This window comes from Centruroides sculpturatus, unplaced genomic scaffold (assembly GCF_000671375.1).
Source record: "Centruroides sculpturatus isolate CEXI.00-Female unplaced genomic scaffold, Cexi_2.0 scaffold733, whole genome shotgun sequence".
NCBI classification, from domain to species: domain Eukaryota; kingdom Metazoa; phylum Arthropoda; class Arachnida; order Scorpiones; family Buthidae; genus Centruroides; species Centruroides sculpturatus.
This window is the reverse complement of record NW_019384975.1, coordinates 195117-217892: the sequence shown is the minus strand read 5'-3', so window position 1 is coordinate 217892 and position 22776 is coordinate 195117. Positions and strand designations below refer to the sequence as shown.

The 22776-nt window shown below is 27.3% G+C and overlaps 1 protein-coding gene across 1 annotated transcript in view; it reads left to right on the top strand.

The window, feature by feature from the left end:
- Positions 1-4030: 4030 nt before the first annotated feature.
- The window catches only part of LOC111632661, a 25203-nt gene continuing 6457 nt past the window's right edge, over positions 4031-22776 (top strand). Inside the window, exons 1-5 of the mRNA XM_023377157.1 lie at positions 4031-4494; positions 7917-8067; positions 13159-13319; positions 15149-15361; positions 18828-18971. Of these exons, the coding sequence (XP_023232925.1) occupies positions 4240-4494; positions 7917-8067; positions 13159-13319; positions 15149-15361; positions 18828-18971 (924 nt within the window). The 5' untranslated portion in view covers positions 4031-4239. The remainder of the gene's footprint in view (positions 4495-7916; positions 8068-13158; positions 13320-15148; positions 15362-18827; positions 18972-22776) is intronic.

The window sequence follows — 22776 nt, the reverse complement described above, 5'->3', positions numbered from 1 at the left end:
ATTGAATATTATCAGCCACATATTGAGGCTTATATCATGAAAACATAGATGATGATGATGATAACTGAAACTTTATAAATAAAGAAACACTGATTATTTATATTTATTTTCTATTTTTCTATTTTATTGATAACATTTATCAAATTAATGCTATTTTCCACTCCAAAATTAAATTATGGACAATTTTATTTAGAATTTGGAAAACCATAACTAAAACCTAATTGCTGATATTTTATTTAATTTGTTGTTGTTGTCATTTAATTATAAAGGGGTATAAATAAAAAATACTAATAAATGAATAAATCAAACTATTGACAAAAAAGTTATGCACCAACAGTAGGTATTCAAATGGAATAAACCTTTATTTGTATGAACATAAAGACAACATTAATAAGGGATAACAATATCATAGCAAAGGGACAATTTCTGGTTGTATAATGGCATACTTTAAAGGAACTTTTAATATCTTGTGGAACCACCACTTGTCTGGATACATGCACTGACACAGTAGGTATGGTATAATACAGATACTGTATGCTATCCTATGACAAATTTTCTGACAGATATTGTAACTGCTGTTTCAGATTCCTCACTTATAGATAGTCAAAGCTAGCATTCAATTAGTCCAGGGGGAGAACCTATGGCATGCATGCCCAAAGTGGCTGATCAGGGAAATTCATCTGGCATGTAATGTACCATATGATTTTGATTTATCATATGTCATTTTCAATCATCTTTTTGTTTATCACCTGATCATTTTTTTTCAATCAGCCTTTTTACATTTATTCTAATTAAAGCATATTTGTTTAATTTATTTAAATATTATTATTTGAAGTCTAAAACTTTGGCATGCATAAACATTGTTAAAGCTAAATGTGCTTACTATAAGGCATGCTAGCTCAAAAAGATTTGCTACCCCTGAACTAGTCTCACAAATTCTCTGGACAACAAGTCTGGAGACTGGACAGGCCACAAGCAAGTGTGGCAATGTGACAAAGACATTCGTCGGAAACTTGGAAACCAAGCATTATCTTGCTGGAAAATGACTTTTAGCAGCCATGTCATGAAAGGAAATACATCAGGGTGTATTTTCTAAATGTACCACTGTGCTGTCAATATTCATTATACCATTACTAAGAGTAAGTTACTGTCATATGAGATGGCTTTCCAGACTAGCATGCCAGTAGTAGGAATAATGTACCACTCAGCAGTGGTCTTCCCACTCTAACATGGTGATTGTCTATTCCTAAACAGAATTGGGATTTGTCACTAAAAGTAACATGATGCCAGTCCATAACAGTCCATGCTTCTCTGTTATGGCATTACTGCAAACAAAACCAACATTGTTAGGGTGCTAATGTAGGATGAAGAGTGGTCACTGTGCATGCAAATTTTCCTCTGTTAATGCCTACCAGTAGTATGGAAAGAACAGGAGTTTGTAGCAAAACTTCCACTTGTCTCTGGATGATGGACAAAAATGCTGTTGCAGCTCAGCTGTGTGTAATGTCTTTGACTGAATCACACAAACATGACTAGTGTTTGAAAGACCTTCATACAACAGGTATACTAAAAATTCTGAACAGTAGTAGGAATAATGTACCACTCAGCAGTGGTCTTCCCACTATAACATTGTGATTGTCTATTCCTAAACAGAACAGGTTCTGCAAGCCTTTTTATAGAATACTAGGGTATTGATTTTAAGATGGCATTAACTGGCAATTGGATTACAACTGTAATTATTTACATACCTGACTGAGACATTGCTATATTGCCAAGTTTTGCAATAGTCAGACAATTCTATTTGGGTGCATAACTTTTTTGTCACTGAGTGCATTTTCATAATCTAATTTTTATTATTATTTACAGAAACAATTATTTTTAAAATCTGCAAAAGAAATGCTTCTTTTGTAAATAGTTTTTCATTTTATAAACAAACAATTATTAATTTAAATGAAACTTTAATGATACCCAGAAATTAATTATTAATTGATAATTGGTATAATATAATTGGAATAATTTGACATTATGTGAGATCTATTGCTTTTTGATGGCTTTTAAAGTTTTATAATTTTACTTAATTATTTGACTAAGTGAATATTGTCTCTTCTGTTGTTATATTTAATAAAATTATATATATTATATATGTGAGGTTTTGGACTGGTCCAAAACTATCAAAAATTTTGTAAATTTCATCTGTTTAAATGGTGAAAGAAAAATGTTAGAAGTTAGACACAATTTTTGTTTATGTTCCAATGCAACGTCGAGTCATAAATTTTAGAAGGAATGTAGTCCTAAGATTGACCATCTCTGGTTGGGAGATTGAATTCACTTCGAGTTTGACCTCTCCCATGCTCCAAGTTGGGATTCCATTATTAGGTAAATTAGGTAAGTCCCTCGTTACTAAGCATAATGGTATGCTTAGTAACGAGGAACTTACCTAATTTCTCAACCCATCTACTCTGAGAAGAAATCCATGTCAGATTAACTGTATAAGGACTATTGGACAATATATAAGACATTTTCTGTATATACTAAATGGTTTCTGTGTAAGTATACATATCATCTTTGCCTCCGTCACACCACCCACATATGTGAGTGTCCCTTTATCTTCTTTGATGCAGGAAGTTAAGTTTTCCCCCCTCAGGTCGGCAACCTTGCATATTTATAATTTATACAATTTTATAAATTATTTGAAGTTATAAAAATTATTTTGAGTCTTTTTAAGATATTTATTAAGAATAGTATATTTAATAAGAACTCATAAATACTCTTATTCATTATTTGATAAATAATCAGTATAATTATATATCTTTTATTTAAACATTGATATCTTATGCTTAAAATAATATCAGTTTTATAAATATGATTAAAAAATTTAAACAAAAACAGTGTTTAAATTTTCAATAAAATTATAATTAATGAATCAATCAATTACAATAGAATTATTTATACATATTATTCTGTTGCAATAATTATTATAGTCTTTAATGGTAATAATGAGAGGAAAAGCAATTTTAATTTATTAATGTATGTTTTTTTTTATTTTTTTGAAAGATTTTATATATTTATTAATTCAGTTTTAATGTTAAGTTTGTATTGTAATTTTATGATTTGAAACATATATTTGTAAATTATTGAATTTTCAATTTGATATTTTTAATTGATAAATTTTAACAAAAATTATATGTTAAATAAATATTTGTATTAAAAAGTTTATTTTTTGTTTAATTTGTGTATTGGTTAAATGCTCTGCATAGTGCCCAATCAACGTGAGATTCTATTTTTGACTACAGACAGTGTATTTAGTCCAAAACTATATTTGGAACTTTGCCTGACATTTTAAAATTTTATCACTTACTGTTGCACTTAAAGTTGAGTACATTTGTATCTAACTTGGTTATAAATGCAGTTTAAATTGTTTATGATTGACTGACTGTTTTTTTAATGAATAGTGAATGAAACACAATGTGATAGTAAAGTTTTATTTTTTGTCTTGAATATTTAATAATTTCTTTTTTATTATTTTTTATTGTAAGTGGAAGTGACAGATTTACTTGTGAGTTTTAATATATTATTATATAATGCATGAGCATTAATTGGATAGTTGAAGACGGTTCTTTGTATTGCTTTAGTGTTATAAATGTACGCAGCAGAAACCTTTAACATGACCATCTGTAAAAATCTAATAATTATAGTTTATAGGATATAAAATTTAAGAATAATGCATATAATTAGGATAACCGATGATATAAATGTAAGATAAGTTTCTATTTCAAATATTATTTAATGTTTGTTCTTTTTTATGTATGTAAAGAATATAAATTAATTCCAAATCATAAGTTTGAAACTTAATATTTTAATGTAATTCCAAGTCTGATTATGATTTGAAAGTTTCATTTGTTTAATTTGAATGCAGTTCTTCTAAGAAAAAATATTGATGGACCATTTTTAATACTTACATCAATTATTTGTTACCATATAGATTTTTATTTTGAGATATACTAATGTTTTTTTTTATAAAGCTTAGATTTTTTAATAATAATTATTTAAAATAATACATAACTATTTGTGTAAAAGTAAAACGTTTGCTCTGATTATTTGTCAAAAGAATTTGAAGTGCAGATTGTTTATACTGAAGTGAAAAATAAATATTAAAAATAGACATTGTATAATTTTTAGAGAATTGAAACTGTTCAGTATTATTAATAATTAAAATTAAAATTTGTGAACGTTGTGAATATGCACAAGAACATGCATTTAGAGAAAGGAAAATCATCGTTACAAGATAAGAATGGAAAACGGCCAAGAAAAAAATTATCTTTTAAAGATCCTGAAGCTGAAATTTTATCTGCTAATAATGAAAAAAAATCATTAACTATTCCAAGATGTAAAGAATTAAAAAGTCTAAATTATGAAAATAATAATATTACAACAGAGAATTTTATTTTGGATACCAGAAGATTAAGTTCTAGTTTAGAAGATTTGGAGTTAGAGGTAATTTAATAAATACCTATATCTAGAATTAATTAGAATTTTATCTATTAGAGTAATAATATGTTTAAGTAAAATAGATAAATAGATAATAGATGCTACCAATGGTATTAATAATTTTTTTGTGAAGAATTTTAATTCAAGAATGAAGTTTTTATTAATTATATAATGAATAATTGTCTTCATAATGCCATAATAATAATTATACAACAAAGTACATTAATAGTAATAAATTCTTTTATAGTAAAAAGCCAAGGTCATAAATTTATTAGTGTAGAACATTTAGTGTATATATAAAAACCAAATAAACATGAGCTAGATTTTTCTCCTGCAAGTTTAATTAATTGAATAAGTTTGACCTAGAAGTTAGCAATGCTGCTATTTTGAGAGAATTTTAATTGTTAGAATTTAGTTTACAATTAATTAACAATTGAGAAATGTCTGAAATAAAGATTGGCTTAGATCTTTTCTTGTATATTTGATTTTAAAAAAATACTAAAAGTTAATTATATATCATTGTAAGTTAAGGAAGATGATAATATTTAACATCATAATGAAAATATTTGTAAGTTCAAGAAAGTAGGAAATCAAGAAAAAAAATCCTTCAAATTTAAAAAAAATAGATTATATTTTGTTAAATCAATATATATATATATATATAATATTTTCATTTAGAAAGTATCAAATATAATAAAATTTTTTATTTAATGCATCAATATGTTTTTATTATAATTATAATCTGATGATAGGTAAAAATTGAAGATATTTTGGAGAAATTTGAATTTTATAATAAGTATCTTCTATCTAGGATGCAGAAGGAATGGATCTTTATGATTTAAATTATAATAGAACTATTGATGATTTTCAAAGTAATATATTTTACTATATAATCAATATATTTTTATATTTAAATATCATAGCATTCTTACATACAAAAGTTAAAACTTTTTTACATCATCTAATAATTTTTAATATAATGTTTTATATTAAAAATTAATATATTTGTGATAAAATATTAATTCTATCGTCTTTAATACTTTAAATATATTATATTGATGAAGTTTGATAATGATAACTACAGGAATGAAATAAAATAAAATTTATAAATAATTTTAATAGAATAATTAATTTACATTATATTGAAATATTCAAAATAGCCATACATGATATTTTAAATATGTTAAAAATTAATTTGTAAATTAATTTTTAATATGTAACATGTAATTTATATTACATGCAAGAATTTATATCTGCAGATGCTGAAGATGCATAGATTATATAATAAAATGTTATCTGATATATTGATGATGATTTCTCTGGTGTATTTCTGAAGTTTTTTTTTCTTTTCTTATATGAAAATACGAAATGGTGCAATTAAAACTGTATGTAATAGTTTCATATTGAATTAATATGTTTGGTTTTAATTTATGTCACTTGATAAGTGAAGTACAGTGGTGCCTTGTATAATGTACGCCTCGAATAACGGACGTTGCGAACAACGGACTTTCTATTTGGCCATTACGTGACTCGAGCAATGGACTGGCTGTGAACAACGGACTTTCCGTTTGGCAGTTATGTTAGGCAAACAATGGACTTTCTGCGAACAAGTGTGAATGACGTTTCCACTCTTTTGCCGTTGCCAATGACAATCTGCTATTTTTATAATATATTAATATTATTAGAATATATTATTAGTATATCTGAAGTACAGAGCTCCCATTGGGATTCGGCTTGCTCCCTTGTTTATTACATACATCACCTCAGTGCAGGGTACATTTATTCAAGTGTTGTGCAAATCATGGCTTCTAAAAAAACAGAAAGGTGATTTCAATTGAAACAAAGCAAAGAAATCATCAGAAGGAATGAAAGTTGACAGAAATTTCCTTGTCAAATGGGGAGAGGTTCAGGAGTTTACCAACACTCATTATCCAAACAGAGCTGAGGCCAACAGGATCAATGATCTCTACAATGACATCCTTGCCCATCATTTCCGACAGGTGTTGAAGAAGAGAGAGAAACAGACCACTTTGGACATGTTTTTCAAAAAGCCAGCTGTCAAAAGACAAAAGATGGAACAAGAGGAGTTGACCCTGCAAGCCCCAGTAGCCTCTCCTGAATCTGACTCCGATTAAAAAACAATAAAAAGAGACCTGCTGAAATGTGTAAAAAGTCTGTATCTGTATGAATGTGTGAATAAAGTGATCCTCCACCTCCTCCTCACAACATCTGACTACCCGGCATAATTGGTGACTGCTCCATTTTCATTTTTTTTTATGGTACAGTACGGTTATTTTGTGCTGCGGAACGAATTATATGTTTTAATATGTATTTCTATGGGAAAATGCGTTTCATATAACGGACTTTTCACTTAACAGAGGTTCACCTGGAACAGATTAAGTACATTATACGAGGCACCACTGTATAAAGAAATTTAATTTTTCAGTTATTTAAAGCTATTTTTGCTATTTTTGCACAATACTTAATATAAACATGACTAGAACTTTTTAGTGTAGTTTGTATAAATTGAAACATCTTGAATGAATCATTTAAGATAAGTGCATTCTTTAAGTGAAATCAATTAAGTGCCAACTTGGAGAATTTAAAGCACACATACTTTGAAATTCTTTATTTACAGTGAAATTATAAGTTAAATGCTTTAATATATTAATTCTTTTTGTTTTTTTAGATCAGAAAGTGATGAGGAATATACAGATGATGATGATGACGAGGAGGAGGAGGCATGATTTATTCTTATGGATTCTTGNTTTTAATAATGTTTTTACATTTTGGAACATTGGTTATTTACTAAAACTATTAACATGAGAATAGAAAATGAATATCAGAAAAACAAAATTATAGATAAGTATTGGCATTTCAAATATTAAACTATTTTGTAATATATGTGATATTGTTTTAATATATACAATTGATATTTCAGTCTGTTTATTGAAAATTTTAAATTTAACTTTTATTAATTTCAATTCTAGTATTTACAGAAATAAAGGAATAAAGAAAATGATTGGGAATTATCTGTTTTTAAGCAATTCTTTTCAGTATTTCATATGTTTTTTTGTGATTTTCTTTATTGTAGTTAAACATTTTGAATAAATAAATATAATTTTTTCATATGCTTAGATGAATATTATATTCTTTTTATCTTAATATGAAATGTTGGATAAATTTTAAATAAAAATATACATATTTGAACCATTATAAATTATTTAGTATAATTGTTTTGGTATTTACATAACTATTCACAGATATTCCTTTAAATTTATATTAAGATATTATATTTTAAACAGTTAATTTTCTATCAAATTATTTTACACTTGTAATTTATAAATTCTTATAAAATAAAAGTTTAATTTATTTAAAAAGAATTATATTTTTTTAAAATTATGTATATATTGTTTGTTTATCTCTAGAGTCAAGCAATGAGAATTGTCCGAACAGTTGGACAAGCATTTGAAGTGTGCCATAAATTAAGTTTAGTTCATACAACTTCTACTGTCAGTAGTCAGGAAGACATTCCTTGTGAGAAAAGTAATGAAGCTCTTTGTGATGTTTCCACAAAAGGTAATTTAGTTTATATATATATATATATATATATAAATTATGTACAATTCTAAATTTTTAATTTTTTTATAAATAGTTTGAATATTACAAGCAAACACTCTAGTAACTGCAGTTTATTTTTATTAAATCTCTTATTTTTGTGAATATTGACTAATACGCATTTTTTGGAAACTTTTATAAAATAAAAATTAATACTTGTTAATTTTATAATTCTGTTTTAATTATATTGTACTGTATTATTTTCTGTTCCATATTCTACTTATTGTATAATCAAACATTTTTGATTTATACAATAATTTATAATCAAACATTAATGAATCCTTTGAATACATAGTATGAAATGAAAGAGCATTGAAGGATAGTTCAAAAGCTTTTAGAGGCAGTACTGTATGTATAATATTTTCCCTTACTTTTTCAAGTTGCACTCAATAAAAATGTGAGAAGTTTTTGAAATTAAGCAAAAATTTTAGAAAAGTTAGGTAAGGCAGAAACTGTCAAGACAACAGAGTCACTATGGATTTGCAGCAGAAGCCTAGATCATAAATTGATTAAAATTAGAGACAGCAAAACATTGTTTTCTACTTGGAGCATTAATATTGTATTTTCTGAATTAAAATCCTGGGATTCAAATAAATCCTGGTCTTTGAATAAAGTGTGGTGATAAAAATAATGTTACAAATAAATTCCAGGTTGAAAACAATGGAAAACCTGTTAAAGTATTGAACTGTGTAGGGCAGGCCTAGCCAACCCAAATTGTTTTGCAGGCCACTTTGATTACATGTAACATTACAGTGGGCCACAATTTAGGCAAACATGCTTTTAAAAAAGTAAAACAAATACAAAATGAATAAGATTTTGTACTCACACTTGTGCATTATAACAATGATACGTGTGAATTTTCATTTATTTAATTGTTTTGGTATACACATAACAGAAAACAAAAGTTTTAATAGATATATAATATCACTTAGCAGGCCACACAATTTAACGTGATGGGCCGCTGGTTGGCCAGATCTGGTTTAGAGTGACAGGTAAGGAGCTTAAAATTCTACCTCTTCAAATTGTCTAGAGTCAGACAACACTTTCTATTCCAAGATTCACAAACATTTTTTGAAATAAAATTATAAATACAGTAGACTCCCGTACAATGCGGGCAATACATTCCACATTGTAGGAAATTCCATTATAGAGATATACATTATCAGATCAATTTATGCAAGTTCAAACATGTCTCGAAATTTTAACTGTTATTGCATATTGCTAGTGAGATGGGAATTTAGAAGATAGAAATAAAGGGTTAATTCACTACTGACAGAGAATAGAGTTTTTGAATGCAAAGTAATAAAACAATTAGCACTTTGTTGTCATTCACAGTGGGGGACCAGCAGAGTCTATTACTTTCGTGGGAGAAAATAAACAAAGCTTTACTACCCTGAAGTTGAAAAATAATATGATTCTGTGAAAATAAATATACTTAAAATAATCACACCTTAGTATTTCCAGTAATNGACGTTTTACGTAATTGTAGGAGTTTTTTATCATTTTTTACGGATACCGTCGCAATTTTTTCGCAGTTTTATAGGAATCGTAATTATAGGAACCCATTTTATAGGGGTCTACTGTACTTAAAATAATCAAATACCTTAGTATTTCCAGCAACGAAGTATTTAATAAAAATAATAACGTTTTCGACTATTTTTAATAGTCTTCTTCAGTTAAAACAAAAATGAACGTAAAATAGAACTCAAGCAATACAACGGTTTAAAAATTTGAAATTAATTACAACAAAATAAAAATAAAATAAAACGTATTTCCATGCCCAGGATAGACTTTCTGCATCTCTATGGTTGATGCATCCTTTGTCAATATGGGCCTTGTAAATTTAAAGAAGTACAACCCATTGGTAGTTGTATCCTGTGAATGGAGTTTGGGAAAACATCATTAAGTCGGCATTGTGACAAAAATTTAAATTTACAAGGCCCATATTGTATCAATCATAGAGATGCAGAAAGTCTATCCTGAGCATGGAAATACGTTTTATTTTATTTTTATTTTGTTGTAATTAATTTCAAATTTTTAAACCGTTGTATTGCTTGCATTCTATTTTACGTTCGTTTTTGTTTTAACTGAAGAAGACTATTAAAAATAGTCAGAAACGTTATTATATTTTTTATTAAATACTTCATTGCTGGAAATACTAAGGTGTTTGATTATTTTAAGACATTTATATTCCAGTAAGTTATTTTATTTTATTTTAATAAATATACATCAACCTAAACGTGATACGTAGAAAATAGACACTCGTAATTACCATAAATAATCAGGCTATATTTTGGAAATAATAATTATGAATTACAAATAAATTTAAGGGTAGTGTAACTGGCAATGTGTCTGCACAGTAAGCGGGAGTTGTGGGTTCGAGTCCCACTTTGGGCGATTCTTTTCTTCCAGTTTATTCTAAATTAATTAATTAAATATTATAATTATTAAATTTAATATGAGATGATGCCTAATGCCTCCCTCTAGTGCCAAATTTATAATTATTTTCCAAAATATTGCCCAATTATTTATGGCAATTGTGGGGTCTATTTGATTCTGTGAAATTTAACAAATCTGATGTCAATAAGTGAAAGTTGAAATTATTTATAATGAGTTGATATTTGATAAGTTTAGTTTTTTACTTTTACAGATCTAATTATAAAAATATAAATAAAAATGTCATTTTTTTTTAAAACCCATAAGTATTTTATACTATTAGATAGCAGAGAAAATGTAGAAATTGAAGATATAATCGTAGTCAAGTGTATATATCTGTAAAAATATAAAAATTGCATTAATTTGCTTTATGTTCATATATAAACAACTGGTAAGTGTATATTTTTGCTTTTCTAAACAAAAAATCTGAAACTATGTGAAAACATTAAATTTCTCTTATGAGTTATATGGAACCATTTATTGCACTGTATGAGTTCTAGTTGCAAAATTTTCATTGCGTTATACAAATTCTTGTTATAAGGGAGCATGTTATACAGGAATTTACTGTACCATTGAATATTGAGTGTGACAAAGTTGCGATCAAATTCATAAGAGCTTATCAATGGAAGGATTATTAGGAAAATTTTGGTTCAAACTCACCATCTTTTTCTAAAATATTTTTGTTTACTATGATTTATTTTTAATATTTTGTTAGCTTAATAAATTGTTTGGATCTTCATAGCAACTGTTGCTATGATTATGCTATGCTTGCCACTTTTAGAATTAGTTTAAGTGAAAATGAGTACATAACTCAAAAGCATTTTTAAACTCTTGTTGTATTGTTTATTTTATAAGATGCACTAAATAATTTCATTATTAAATTTAGTATATTGAATAGAATTGTAGTTATATAAATAAGCAATGTTAAAAGTAGAAAATAAAACAGATTTAATAAGATTCAAAGGTATGTACTGTACTTACATCATTTCTTGTATAGGATCTATTAGATGAAGAATGAAACAGAACAGAAACTTTTAACTTTTCTAAAAGTATAAGCTATTATAAAAGTTTTTAAGAACAACAAACATATCAATTAATATTGCAGTATAAATTTTCATAATTAAAAACTTACTTTTAGAATATTAAATTTTTTTCAGGAAGTCAATAATAGTGAAATTAACACTATTTAATCAGAAAGGTGATAACAAGAAAAACACCCCTTTTAAAAAATTCAGCAAATAAATTTACTAATAAAAACGTTTTTGATCGGTTTAACCAATCCTCTTCAGTTATGATGAAATAGAATGTGAAAATAGAACATAAATTTGAAAATAAATGATAATTCCTAATAAATACATAAATACATAGCTGAAATCATAGTTGTGAATAATAAATAAATAATTACAGAAATAAAATAAGCAATAAAAAGTAAAAATAGACAAATGTCCCTTAATAAAATTAATTTTCATAATAAATTTTCAAATTAATTTTTATAAAAAAATTTATTATGAAAATTAATTTTATTAAGGGACATTTCTTTGTCTATTTTTACTTTTTATTGTTTATTTTATTTCTGTAGTTATTTATTTATTATTCACAACTATGATTTCGGCTATGTATTTATGTATTTATTAGGAATTATCGTTTATCATTTAAAGTTGACTCCCCCTATAATATGGGTTCCTATATCACGGCGAAAAAATTGCGACAGTATTTGTACAAACATGCTAAAAAACTCGTATAATTTGGTAAAACGTCATCGCGGACTTGTGTTGCGTCAGGATTGGTCGAATCTAGACCAATAGCGGATATTGTACAAACCCTTGAGTTTAAACGAGCAGTGGACCTACCAAAAACCATTTATTATTTAACGTCCATAAAAATTATATTTATATTAATGATGTCTCCAAAGTTCAGCGAATTTTTCGCAAAAAAAATAATTTATCAGGAAGCACGCGAGCGCCATTCGATGACAATCTCCACGACGAAAACAAGCTTAAGCAACGGCGTAGTCGAACGGTGCACACTCGGTAAGTAATCCTACAATTTTTTGTTTATAGCATAGTTTATATGGATTATTCCCAAAAAATTATACGTATTTTGGAAATGTTGAGTCGAATTAGTCTAGAATCAATTAATTTTATGGAAGAAACCTTTCAAACAGCTGTAGTCCGTAAACTGCATACATGCCAGGCTGTGATTGGCTGGACTCATAGAAAATGGATTCATAAAAAGCAGAACATATCTACCGTGTTATAGGAGGATCGACTGTATTTTTAAATTTACATTCTATTTTCACATTCTATTTCATCGTAACTGAAGAGGATCAAAAACGTTTTTATTAGTAAATTTATTTGCTGGATTTTTAAAAGCGTGTTTTCTTGTTGTCTATTTATCCAGTTGATAGAAAATATATTGATACAGAAAGGTGATTTTATGATTAAATGAAGCTCTAATTAGCTTTGTTGTGTAACTTAATTTTTAAATATATCCAATGAAAAAAATATTTGTACAGTATTTTATTTATAATTAGTCATGTAAAATTTATAATATTCAGCACAGTTTAATTAGAATCATTTTTCTAATAATAATAATAATAATAATTCTGAAATAAAGGTAAAAATGAAACAGATAGATCATCAGAACCCAATAGCTGTGATACTCAAACAGAAGATGTCAATCCTAGTGCCAGTTGTGAAACTACTGTCCAACGACCCACCAAATTAGAATCTTTAGCACCTCCAGCTTCTGAAAGTGGAGATAGAATTATACCTGAAGTATGTCATTTATATAAGTCTTTTTAAAAATTAAAATGTTTTTCAAAATCATTTATCAAATATAGTTAAGAATTATATTATCATATATTAACATTTTTCAACAATAAAATTTAAACAATTTTCAGTGTTTTTTCTGTAAGAAATACTGTTTACATAGTTGTTATATTGATAATATAGTAGAGCGTTGTTTATCCGAATCAATTGGGGACTCAGGTTGTTTGGATAACCGATTGTATATGAAAAAATATATTAACCTATCCTACATTGAAATTTTTCTCCATTGCATGTCGCTTCACGTTGAATTTTTGTCAATGTTAAGCCTAACGTAAACTTTTAAAAATAATAATAGCTATTGTATCGTTAAAAATTATTTCTTTATTTTTTACAAACAAAATAAATATATTGAAAAATATAAAAACCAAAAAAATATACTTTAGAAGTTGATCTAGTATCAAAAACACTCAATTCAAATAACTGAACATTTTCATATAAATGTAGATAATTAAGGATGTGTACATGTATAAAGAGATCTGCATATACTTGTGTACAAAAAATCATCTCTCAAACATGTGTAAAGGTCATAAAACTGGCAGAAAAAGAAGGAGAAATCGATATATTATGGCCACAGTAACAAAACTACCATGCTGTAGCTCTCCAAATAGGAAGGAGTCAGACTGTTGTGTACAACTATATTAAAAAAAGGTGATAAATACAACTTGAAAAACAATGGTAGAAGACCTAAGTTTAATGTAAGAGATAATATGTAAGCAACAGTGTGACATTAGCATCAAAAATTGTGAATCAATTAGAGATAAAAGTTTATCTCTGTACTGTTCAAAGAGTGTTAAAATCATCAGGATGACTTAAAAGAAAGAAATTGAAAAGAAAACCTTTCCTAACTAAAGAACATAAAACTGCAACATTGACTTATGCATGAGATTACATGTCCTAGGATGCAGAATGGCAATAGGTTATTTTTTCAGATGAAAAAAGTTCACTCTGGATGGTCCAGATGGTCTGAACTATTATTTTCATCATTTGTGCAAAAAAAGAGATAATTTTATCTTGACAATAGATGGGTGGTGGTTCCATTGTGGCTTGGGGTGCCATTTCTTGCAAGGGAAAGTTACATATTGAATTCATAAATGAATGAATGGATTCAAAAAAGTATCAGAAGCTGATTAAAATTTTTTTATTTTCAAATGTATGAAAATTAGCAAGCAGAAAATTTTATTTTATACGTGACAATGCACCTGTCCATTCATCTTGAACAACAAAAAATTGGCTTCAGCAAAAATAAGTCCAACTGTTTGGATCATCCATCTTAATCTCCAGATCTAAACCCAATTGAGAATATCTGGGTTATGCTCTCAAGAACTGTCTGTATATGCTGATGACAAACAATAAAGTTCAGTAAACACTCCACACTGAAAATGTTTATTATGAGTACGCCAGACTGCATTTTTGAGATTATTCAAAAATGTGGAAAGTCCACAAGATTTTAATCTATTATTTGCAGTTATTTTTTCAGTTGTATTTAAAGTTTTGTCAACATAAATTACTTGGTTTTGTACTTTTTGGAAAAAAACAGTTATCTAATTTGTCTTAACCTTTAAAGTTTTAATATTTTTAAAGAAGTTTTTCAAAAAATAATTTTTAAAAAAGTATAAAAAAAGCCACTCCATAAATATATATTTTTTACTTATACAAAATCATTAAACTTTCTTTTCAACATATAGAAATAATATATTAGATTTTATTCTTAAACTTCTATTATGATCTTAATGTATAATAATTCACTAATTATTTATATGTATATTTGATTTTAGGTTGGGGAAACCTATTCCTCACCTTTAAGCGAACCATTACCTTTGATGGGTGTTGTTCCTCCTGAAGGTACTCCATTAAGTCTTTATCATCAACTACAATTACTTAAGCACCAGTTAGAACAACAGAATCAACAGACTCAAGCAGCTGTTGCTCAAGTTCAACTATTGAAGGATCAGCTTGCTGCTGAAACCACTGCAAGATTAGAAGCTCAAGTAAGTTTTGTAATTATAACAATTTGTTTTCTCAGGTTCTAATGTTTTTGCTATTAAATCTTACTGTAATTACTCATCCTGAATATAATTGCAAATTGCATATCCTCAGACTCCATCTGAAATAGCTGAAACCCTACAAAAGTATGCATCAGAAGTTTTTATATTCAAACCCAATCCTGAACTATGTTGTTGCTTATTATATATAACAAACTAATTGCTATAATGTAAATAGTGAGAATGGGACAAATGAAAATATAGTAGAGCGTCATTTATCCAAATCAGTTGGGGACTGGTGTTGTTTGGATAACTTATTTTTTGGATAGCTGGTTATGTGCGAAAAAATATATTAACCTATCCCATGTTGAAGTTTTTCTCCGTTGCGTGTCGCTTTTCGTTGAATTTTCATCAATGTTAAGCCTAACGTAAACTTTTTAAAATAATAATTGTAGCTATTGTATCGTTAAAAATTATTTCTTTATTTTTTACAAACAAAATAAAAATATTGAAATATATAAAAACAAAAAATTATATTTTGGAAGTCAATCTAGTATCAAAAACGTTCAATTCAGCATGACACAGTCCGACTGGAACACTTTCGGTTAACCGACGTTTCGGTTGATCGGCTTTTGGATAAACGACGCTCTACTGTACTAACAAGATGTATTATAAATCAGTAGATGTTTTGTGAAAAAAGTAAGAATTTATTAATAAATTACAAAGGATTTAAATTGAAAAACAAAAAATTATCATTAACTTTTTAAAAAAATAAAAGTTGAAATTAGTATATAGAAATGTTTATTTGTAAAACAGATACATATCAATTTATTAATTTTTATTGAATGACAAAACATAAGATTAACAGTTCAAAATATTTACAAAATCAGTCAGAAAAAACAAAGACCATGTATAGGATTTAGTAAAATTTTAATGTTTGCTAATAATAGGGAATTATAGTGTTGTGTATATTTATAATAGTGCATTGAATATTTTAGGGTATTAATTGTAAGTAATTGATTTTTCTTGGATTCTTAAAATCAAATAAATATTAAAAAATGTAAATATATTTTGTACATTTAAGAAAAAAAAAGAAAGAAGTTATACAAAATTGTTATAAATTATTGTGTTATCAAGATTACTTTACAGAAAATACAAATATCAGCATTGTACAATTTTTCTGAACTTTGTTAATTCATTGACTTTGAAACTTAAGTATAATTACATAATTATATTTTTGTTATTTTACAAAATATAAATATTAAGCAAAAATTATGCTTTTATAATAATTATAAATTTTTTCAATTGATGATAGTATTTATATACAGGTATAGGACAAAATAATAGGAACACCCCTTTCAAAATGTGTTGTACTTCGACCATGCAATACAGCCCCACCACATGTCGCAACAGTCTGCCATCCAGTGGTGGTGAAAGGGAAGGTATCAGTTGAGCATTTGGCGGTGTGACAGTTGCATGAGAAAATTCTGTTCCCAGCAAAGCGCCATAATGTCCGACCTGTCCGACGTGCAAAGAGGCATGATTATTGGAGCTTGCCTCGCTGGAGTGTCTGTGTCTAAAACAGCCAACTTTATGGGTGTTTCAAGATCCACTGTGTCAAGGGTTATGACAGCCTACACAAAACTGGGAAAGGTGTCCTCTGTGAAACAGAACAGTGGGTGAAATTCGAAGTTAACTAACTGGGATAGATGAGTGTTGAAGAGAATAGTCACCCAAAAATGTAAAACTACACTGCAGCAGATAACATCTGAGATGAACACCCATCTCCAGAACCCAGTATCCACCAAAACTATTCAACAGGAGCAGCTTGCTGCGAGCATTCATGGCCGAGTAACCATTCCAAAGCCATTAGTGTCGCTGCATAATGCTGTGAAGCGACGACAGTGGTACCAAGACTCGAAACTGGACACAACAGCAATGAACAGGTCATCTGGTCTGATGAATCATCATTTACATTATTTCAGACCACTGGATGTGTGTTTGTCTGGCAAACACAGGCAGAGGCATTTCATGTTGATTGTCTGGTTCCTACCTTGAAGCATGGAGGGGCTCTGTGATGCTGTGGGGAGTGATATCATGGCATGGCTTGGAGCCACTTGTAGTCCTGAGGGAGAAGGTCAGAGGTGAGCATTATCGCAGTATTCTCACAGATCATTTACACCCTATGCTTCATACTCTATTTCCTGGAGAATGTCCTCTATTCCAAGATTACAATGCCCCTATACACATGGTTCGCTGTGTTCAAACGTGGTTGGATGAGCATAATGATGAAGTGGAACATCTCATGTGGTGTCCTCAGTCCCCTGATCTCAACAACATTGAGACTGTGTGGGGTTTTTTAGAGAACAAAGTCTGCGCTCGGTTTCCTCCTCCACACACACTACCTGAACTCGAGACTGCTCTGCAGGAGGAATGGCTACGAATTCCCTTAAACTTTCTGCACTACCTTTATTTCTCAATCCCATGTCAGATACAAGCTGTAATTCATGCCAATAGTGGCCCAACTCCCTACTAATAAATATTTTGCATTCTTTCACAGGTGTTCCTATTATTTTGTCCTATACCTGTATTTCTGTAACATAGAGGTTCATTTCGTGCAAAGTTATAACAGAAAAGATAAGAGATTACTTCATCATATTCATGTAATAAATTCAGATGCAGAGACTATTTTTATTGTGATCAATTAGTTGTAAAAACTTTATAAAACAAAGAGTTTATTGCTGTTAAATGCTTTTTGTTTGTTCTAAAAAAGTTATGTTTACTTTTTAAAATATAACTGGAATAATAAATAACAATAAATTTGTGACTATTGAATGGAATAATGGAAACATGTTACTAATATTTTCAACAGTTTTTTGGTAACAAAGTTAGACTGCCTTATTTATGATATGGCACATAGATAGTAGTAGTAGTATATCCCAATATTATTTGGAAATCATTTGGCTTTAATGGCACATAGATGTTTGACAATACAATAAAACAACAGTTAAGATTTTAGTTGTATTAGTTTATTTTAAAAATATTTAATTAAAATAATTAGAATAAATTGAGAATAAATGAATAAAACACAATTCAAAACATAGAATGTTTATAACTAAATATGTTTTGAATTGTGTTCTATTCATTTATTCTAAAGGCATACATGAAGATAAGCTTTAAAATATGGTCAAAAATACTAGTTTTATTACATTGAATTCTACTGGAATCTTATGGATGTGTTGTTCATTCATCTAGAATTAACCATTGCGTATAAATTAATTTCCACTTTTGTTAGATAAATATTAAGAAAATGTATAGAGATTCATTTAATAGACATTTGGAACAATTTTCATTTTTTTTTTGTGTTCATGTTCATTATTATTTAGAACTGATATAATGCATGTGGCTATTGAGAGGAAAATTATATTACAGGTTTACCATTTTTACATGTAAATCATAATTTTTATTTTAGGCTCAAAATCATCAGCTTCTTGTACACAATAAAGAACTTTTGGATCATATTCGAATGCTAGTGAAACAAATCCAAGAGTTTGAAAAGAAACATGTAGAAGGAAAGACTGATAATGTGTTTCCAGAACTTCCATCTGTATCAGAAGTAAGAAATATTTATTATTAAGTTAAGATTATGAAACTATTATCATTTTATATTCAAGTTAATATTTTTGCAGCTGAATCTATGTCTAAAATAATTTGAGATCTTTACATTTACTTCAGTGCTGTAGTTTGTATTAATCAGAATTTTGTTTTGAAGTTTAAGATCAAAGAATCTATTCATAGAAGTCATTAATATAGTTTTCTTAAATAGTTTTTTATTTTAAGATTTTTGCCATATCACAAAAATTATTCAATTATAAAATAATTTGAAATGAAATTTTAATTATTTTTTAATATCATAATTTTTTATTATTTTTTAATGCTTTATTACTGACACAATTCATTCCTTTCTACATCTATAAGTTTTTTGATTATTTTTTAAATCTATAATTCTGATGTAATCAGACATTTTTTAGAAAATCATGATAATTGTTTAACATTAATGTATAAAGTTGCAATTATATATAATTTAGTATTAGTATACAGAAATATGAATAAAATTTGGAATATAGTAATTAATATCAAATGTTAACATATTTTACTTAATTTTTAAGAATATTAATTTTCTTGAATAGTATCTTATAATTGATATAAGGACATGTAAGTACTGAATCAAAACTTTGCCAGTCATCATATATACATAATTGATTATGTATAATATTCTAATTTGATCATAATATAGAACAAGCTACCTTTCAGTTTGTTTGCAGCAGCATCATTACTTGTTTTAGTGCATGATTATTAGTAATATTATGAAATAATTCCTGTTATTTAAACTAAAAATATTTTACCAATTAATTTTTCTCCCATTAAAGCACTTTTTTTTTTGTTATTCCTGTTGTTGTATGGCTTGTTGATTTGTTTTCTGTAGTGATAAATTGCCAAATGTCCTTGGTTATAAATGTTCAGTAGATGACAATCAATGAATGGGATACTTTTTACATCATTGATTGTCGTGTCTGTCTTGCATCATTTTAAAATTATAAATCTAATGATTGTCAGCCTTCAAGTTGCTAAATTAAAGTTTCCAATGGATAACAAGTTGAATGTGTTTTTCTGTATCTCATTTTATGAAGCAAGGTATAGCAAAATTGAACATATTTTGATATAATTAGATTTAGGATATTAAATATTTTTGCTGAATTTAGCAGTAATTTTAGTAAAAATGTTGAAAAACTTAATCTTATATTATAATGGATCTTTTATAGATGAAAAATCCATTTCTATTCAAGTGTCATATGTTTTTGGCATTTTAAGTAGAACTGATTCCAGAAAAACAGTATGTAATCCTGCAAAAGATAATTTAATTACTAGTTCTTATTCAAAAATTATTATAGTGAAAATCAATGGAAGAAGTAAGAAATTTCACATTGTTTTTACCATAAGAATAGTACTGATTAAAACAATAATAATTTTTACAGCTTAAAACAGGCATTAAATACAGGCTTTAAGGAATTTTTTTATTTTTGATGTAAATCTAAGTTAGGTGAAAAGGCATACATTATTTCTGTCATACAGTTGGATAGAAAAGTGATTAATTTTGATAATGTACAGGTTCATTTAGTTAAACAATTACAATTTGTGATATATCTAAATTTTGAGTCACTTGATTAATGTAATGTTATGTAAAAAATGAAATAAAAAAATTTATTTGATCCTGTTGTATTAAACTTAGCAGAATTACTTGAGAATAATAATCTTTTTAAATCTAGTATCGTGAATTCCAGAAATTGTAAAATTGATGCTTATGTTAGCATTTAATCAGAATACAAACACCAGTTCTCTAAATAAACACAAATTAAAAATTCATATTTGTCACATGGCATCAATTTATTTTCGTAAAGAGTTTTTATTTAAATCATATGGGATAATATCTAAATAATAATAAAAAAATTCTGTTTAATGTAATATCAATGATATGTTTTCAGATCACTTATTTCAGTAAATTAATGAATTTATTCTAGAAAATTTTATTGCCAAAGAATGTTTATATAACAAAAGATTAATAAATAATTAACATAGGAAATAATTTTCATTCAACATTATGTAAGTGAAATAAATTGTTTTGGATCATATATAGAGATGTGGATCATATGTATTATTATGTAAAATACTGAAATGANAACAATTACAATTTGTGATATATCTAAATTTTGAGTCACTTGATTAATGTAATGTTATGTAAAAAATGAAATAAAAAAATTTATTTGATCCTGTTGTATTAAACTTAGCAGAATTACTTGAGAATAATAATCTTTTTAAATCTAGTATCGTGAATTCCAGAAATTGTAAAATTGATGCTTATGTTAGCATTTAATCAGAATACAAACACCAGTTCTCTAAATAAACACAAATTAAAAATTCATATTTGTCACATGGCATCAATTTATTTTCGTAAAGAGTTTTTATTTAAATCATATGGGATAATATCTAAATAATAATAAAAAAATTCTGTTTAATGTAATATCAATGATATGTTTTCAGATCACTTATTTCAGTAAATTAATGAATTTATTCTAGAAAATTTTATTGCCAAAGAATGTTTATATAACAAAAGATTAATAAATAATTAACATAGGAAATAATTTTCATTCAACATTATGTAAGTGAAATAAATTGTTTTGGATCATATATAGAGATGTGGATCATATGTATTATTATGTAAAATACTGAAATGAATTGCCCTTCTTATATCAAATATATTTATTTATTATTTGAAATCATATTTTAAACAAGTTTTTTTTACATCTTTTTTATCAAAAGATTTTATGGATGCTAAAACAAACTTATATTAAGAATTAGTAAAAGTTTCTATTTATATATTTTATTTATTGAAATAGTGATTCAGTCTTTTTGTAATAGTTTAATATGTTGTATTTTTAAATTGCTGACTTAAAGTAAGAACAGAAAAAGTTATCACAGAGTTATGTTATGATTTTAGAGTTATTTATAAACATTTTTGAAAATTTTAAAAATTAACACATTAAATAGACTGTTTTTTGGCATTAATAGCCTTTTTTAAAACATAATATATATATATATATATATACATACATACATACATACAGTAATACCTCGGCTTACGCTACCCCGACTTACGCGAACCCAGAGTTACGCGATTTTTAAATCTAGTCGATCCGTCTTTTGTTTGAGCGCCAAGCAACTTTCGATTACTCAATCCCCCCCCACACTATTGTTCTTCTTACATGTTCAGATGTGTCGTGCGGAATCGACACATAGCCACAATTTATTTTGTGTTGTTCATTTCTGTGTTTGCTATATCTACGGAGACTCGAGAGACTCTGTGTGGTGATTTCTTCTAACTGCGAACGAATCAAAAGACGAGATAAGATTAACGAGAACATTTATTAGCTTACATACATCCGACTTGGGTTTTACACACATTGAGAAAATTATACCCCGACTTACGCGGTTATCGCTCGGTCCCACCTATCGCGTAAGTTCGGGGTATTACTGTATATATATATATATATTATCATTGAAAGTATGTGAACAGAAATATCAAACAGAATTTCTGCTATAAAAAAAGAATTTCTGGCCTGACAAAGACCATCAATCAAAAATCATCAAAATTGTTTGCATATATATACAGTAGAGCCTGGATTATCCGACTCAATTGGGGACTGGGGTTGGTCGGATAACCGAAAAGTATGAAAAAATCCATTATTAGTGTAGTATTTTATTATATCCCATGTAATTAGTATATTAGTATATCGCTATTAACCTACTTCGCGTTGAATTTTCATTGATGTTAGGCCTAACAAAAATTTTTTAAAATAATAATC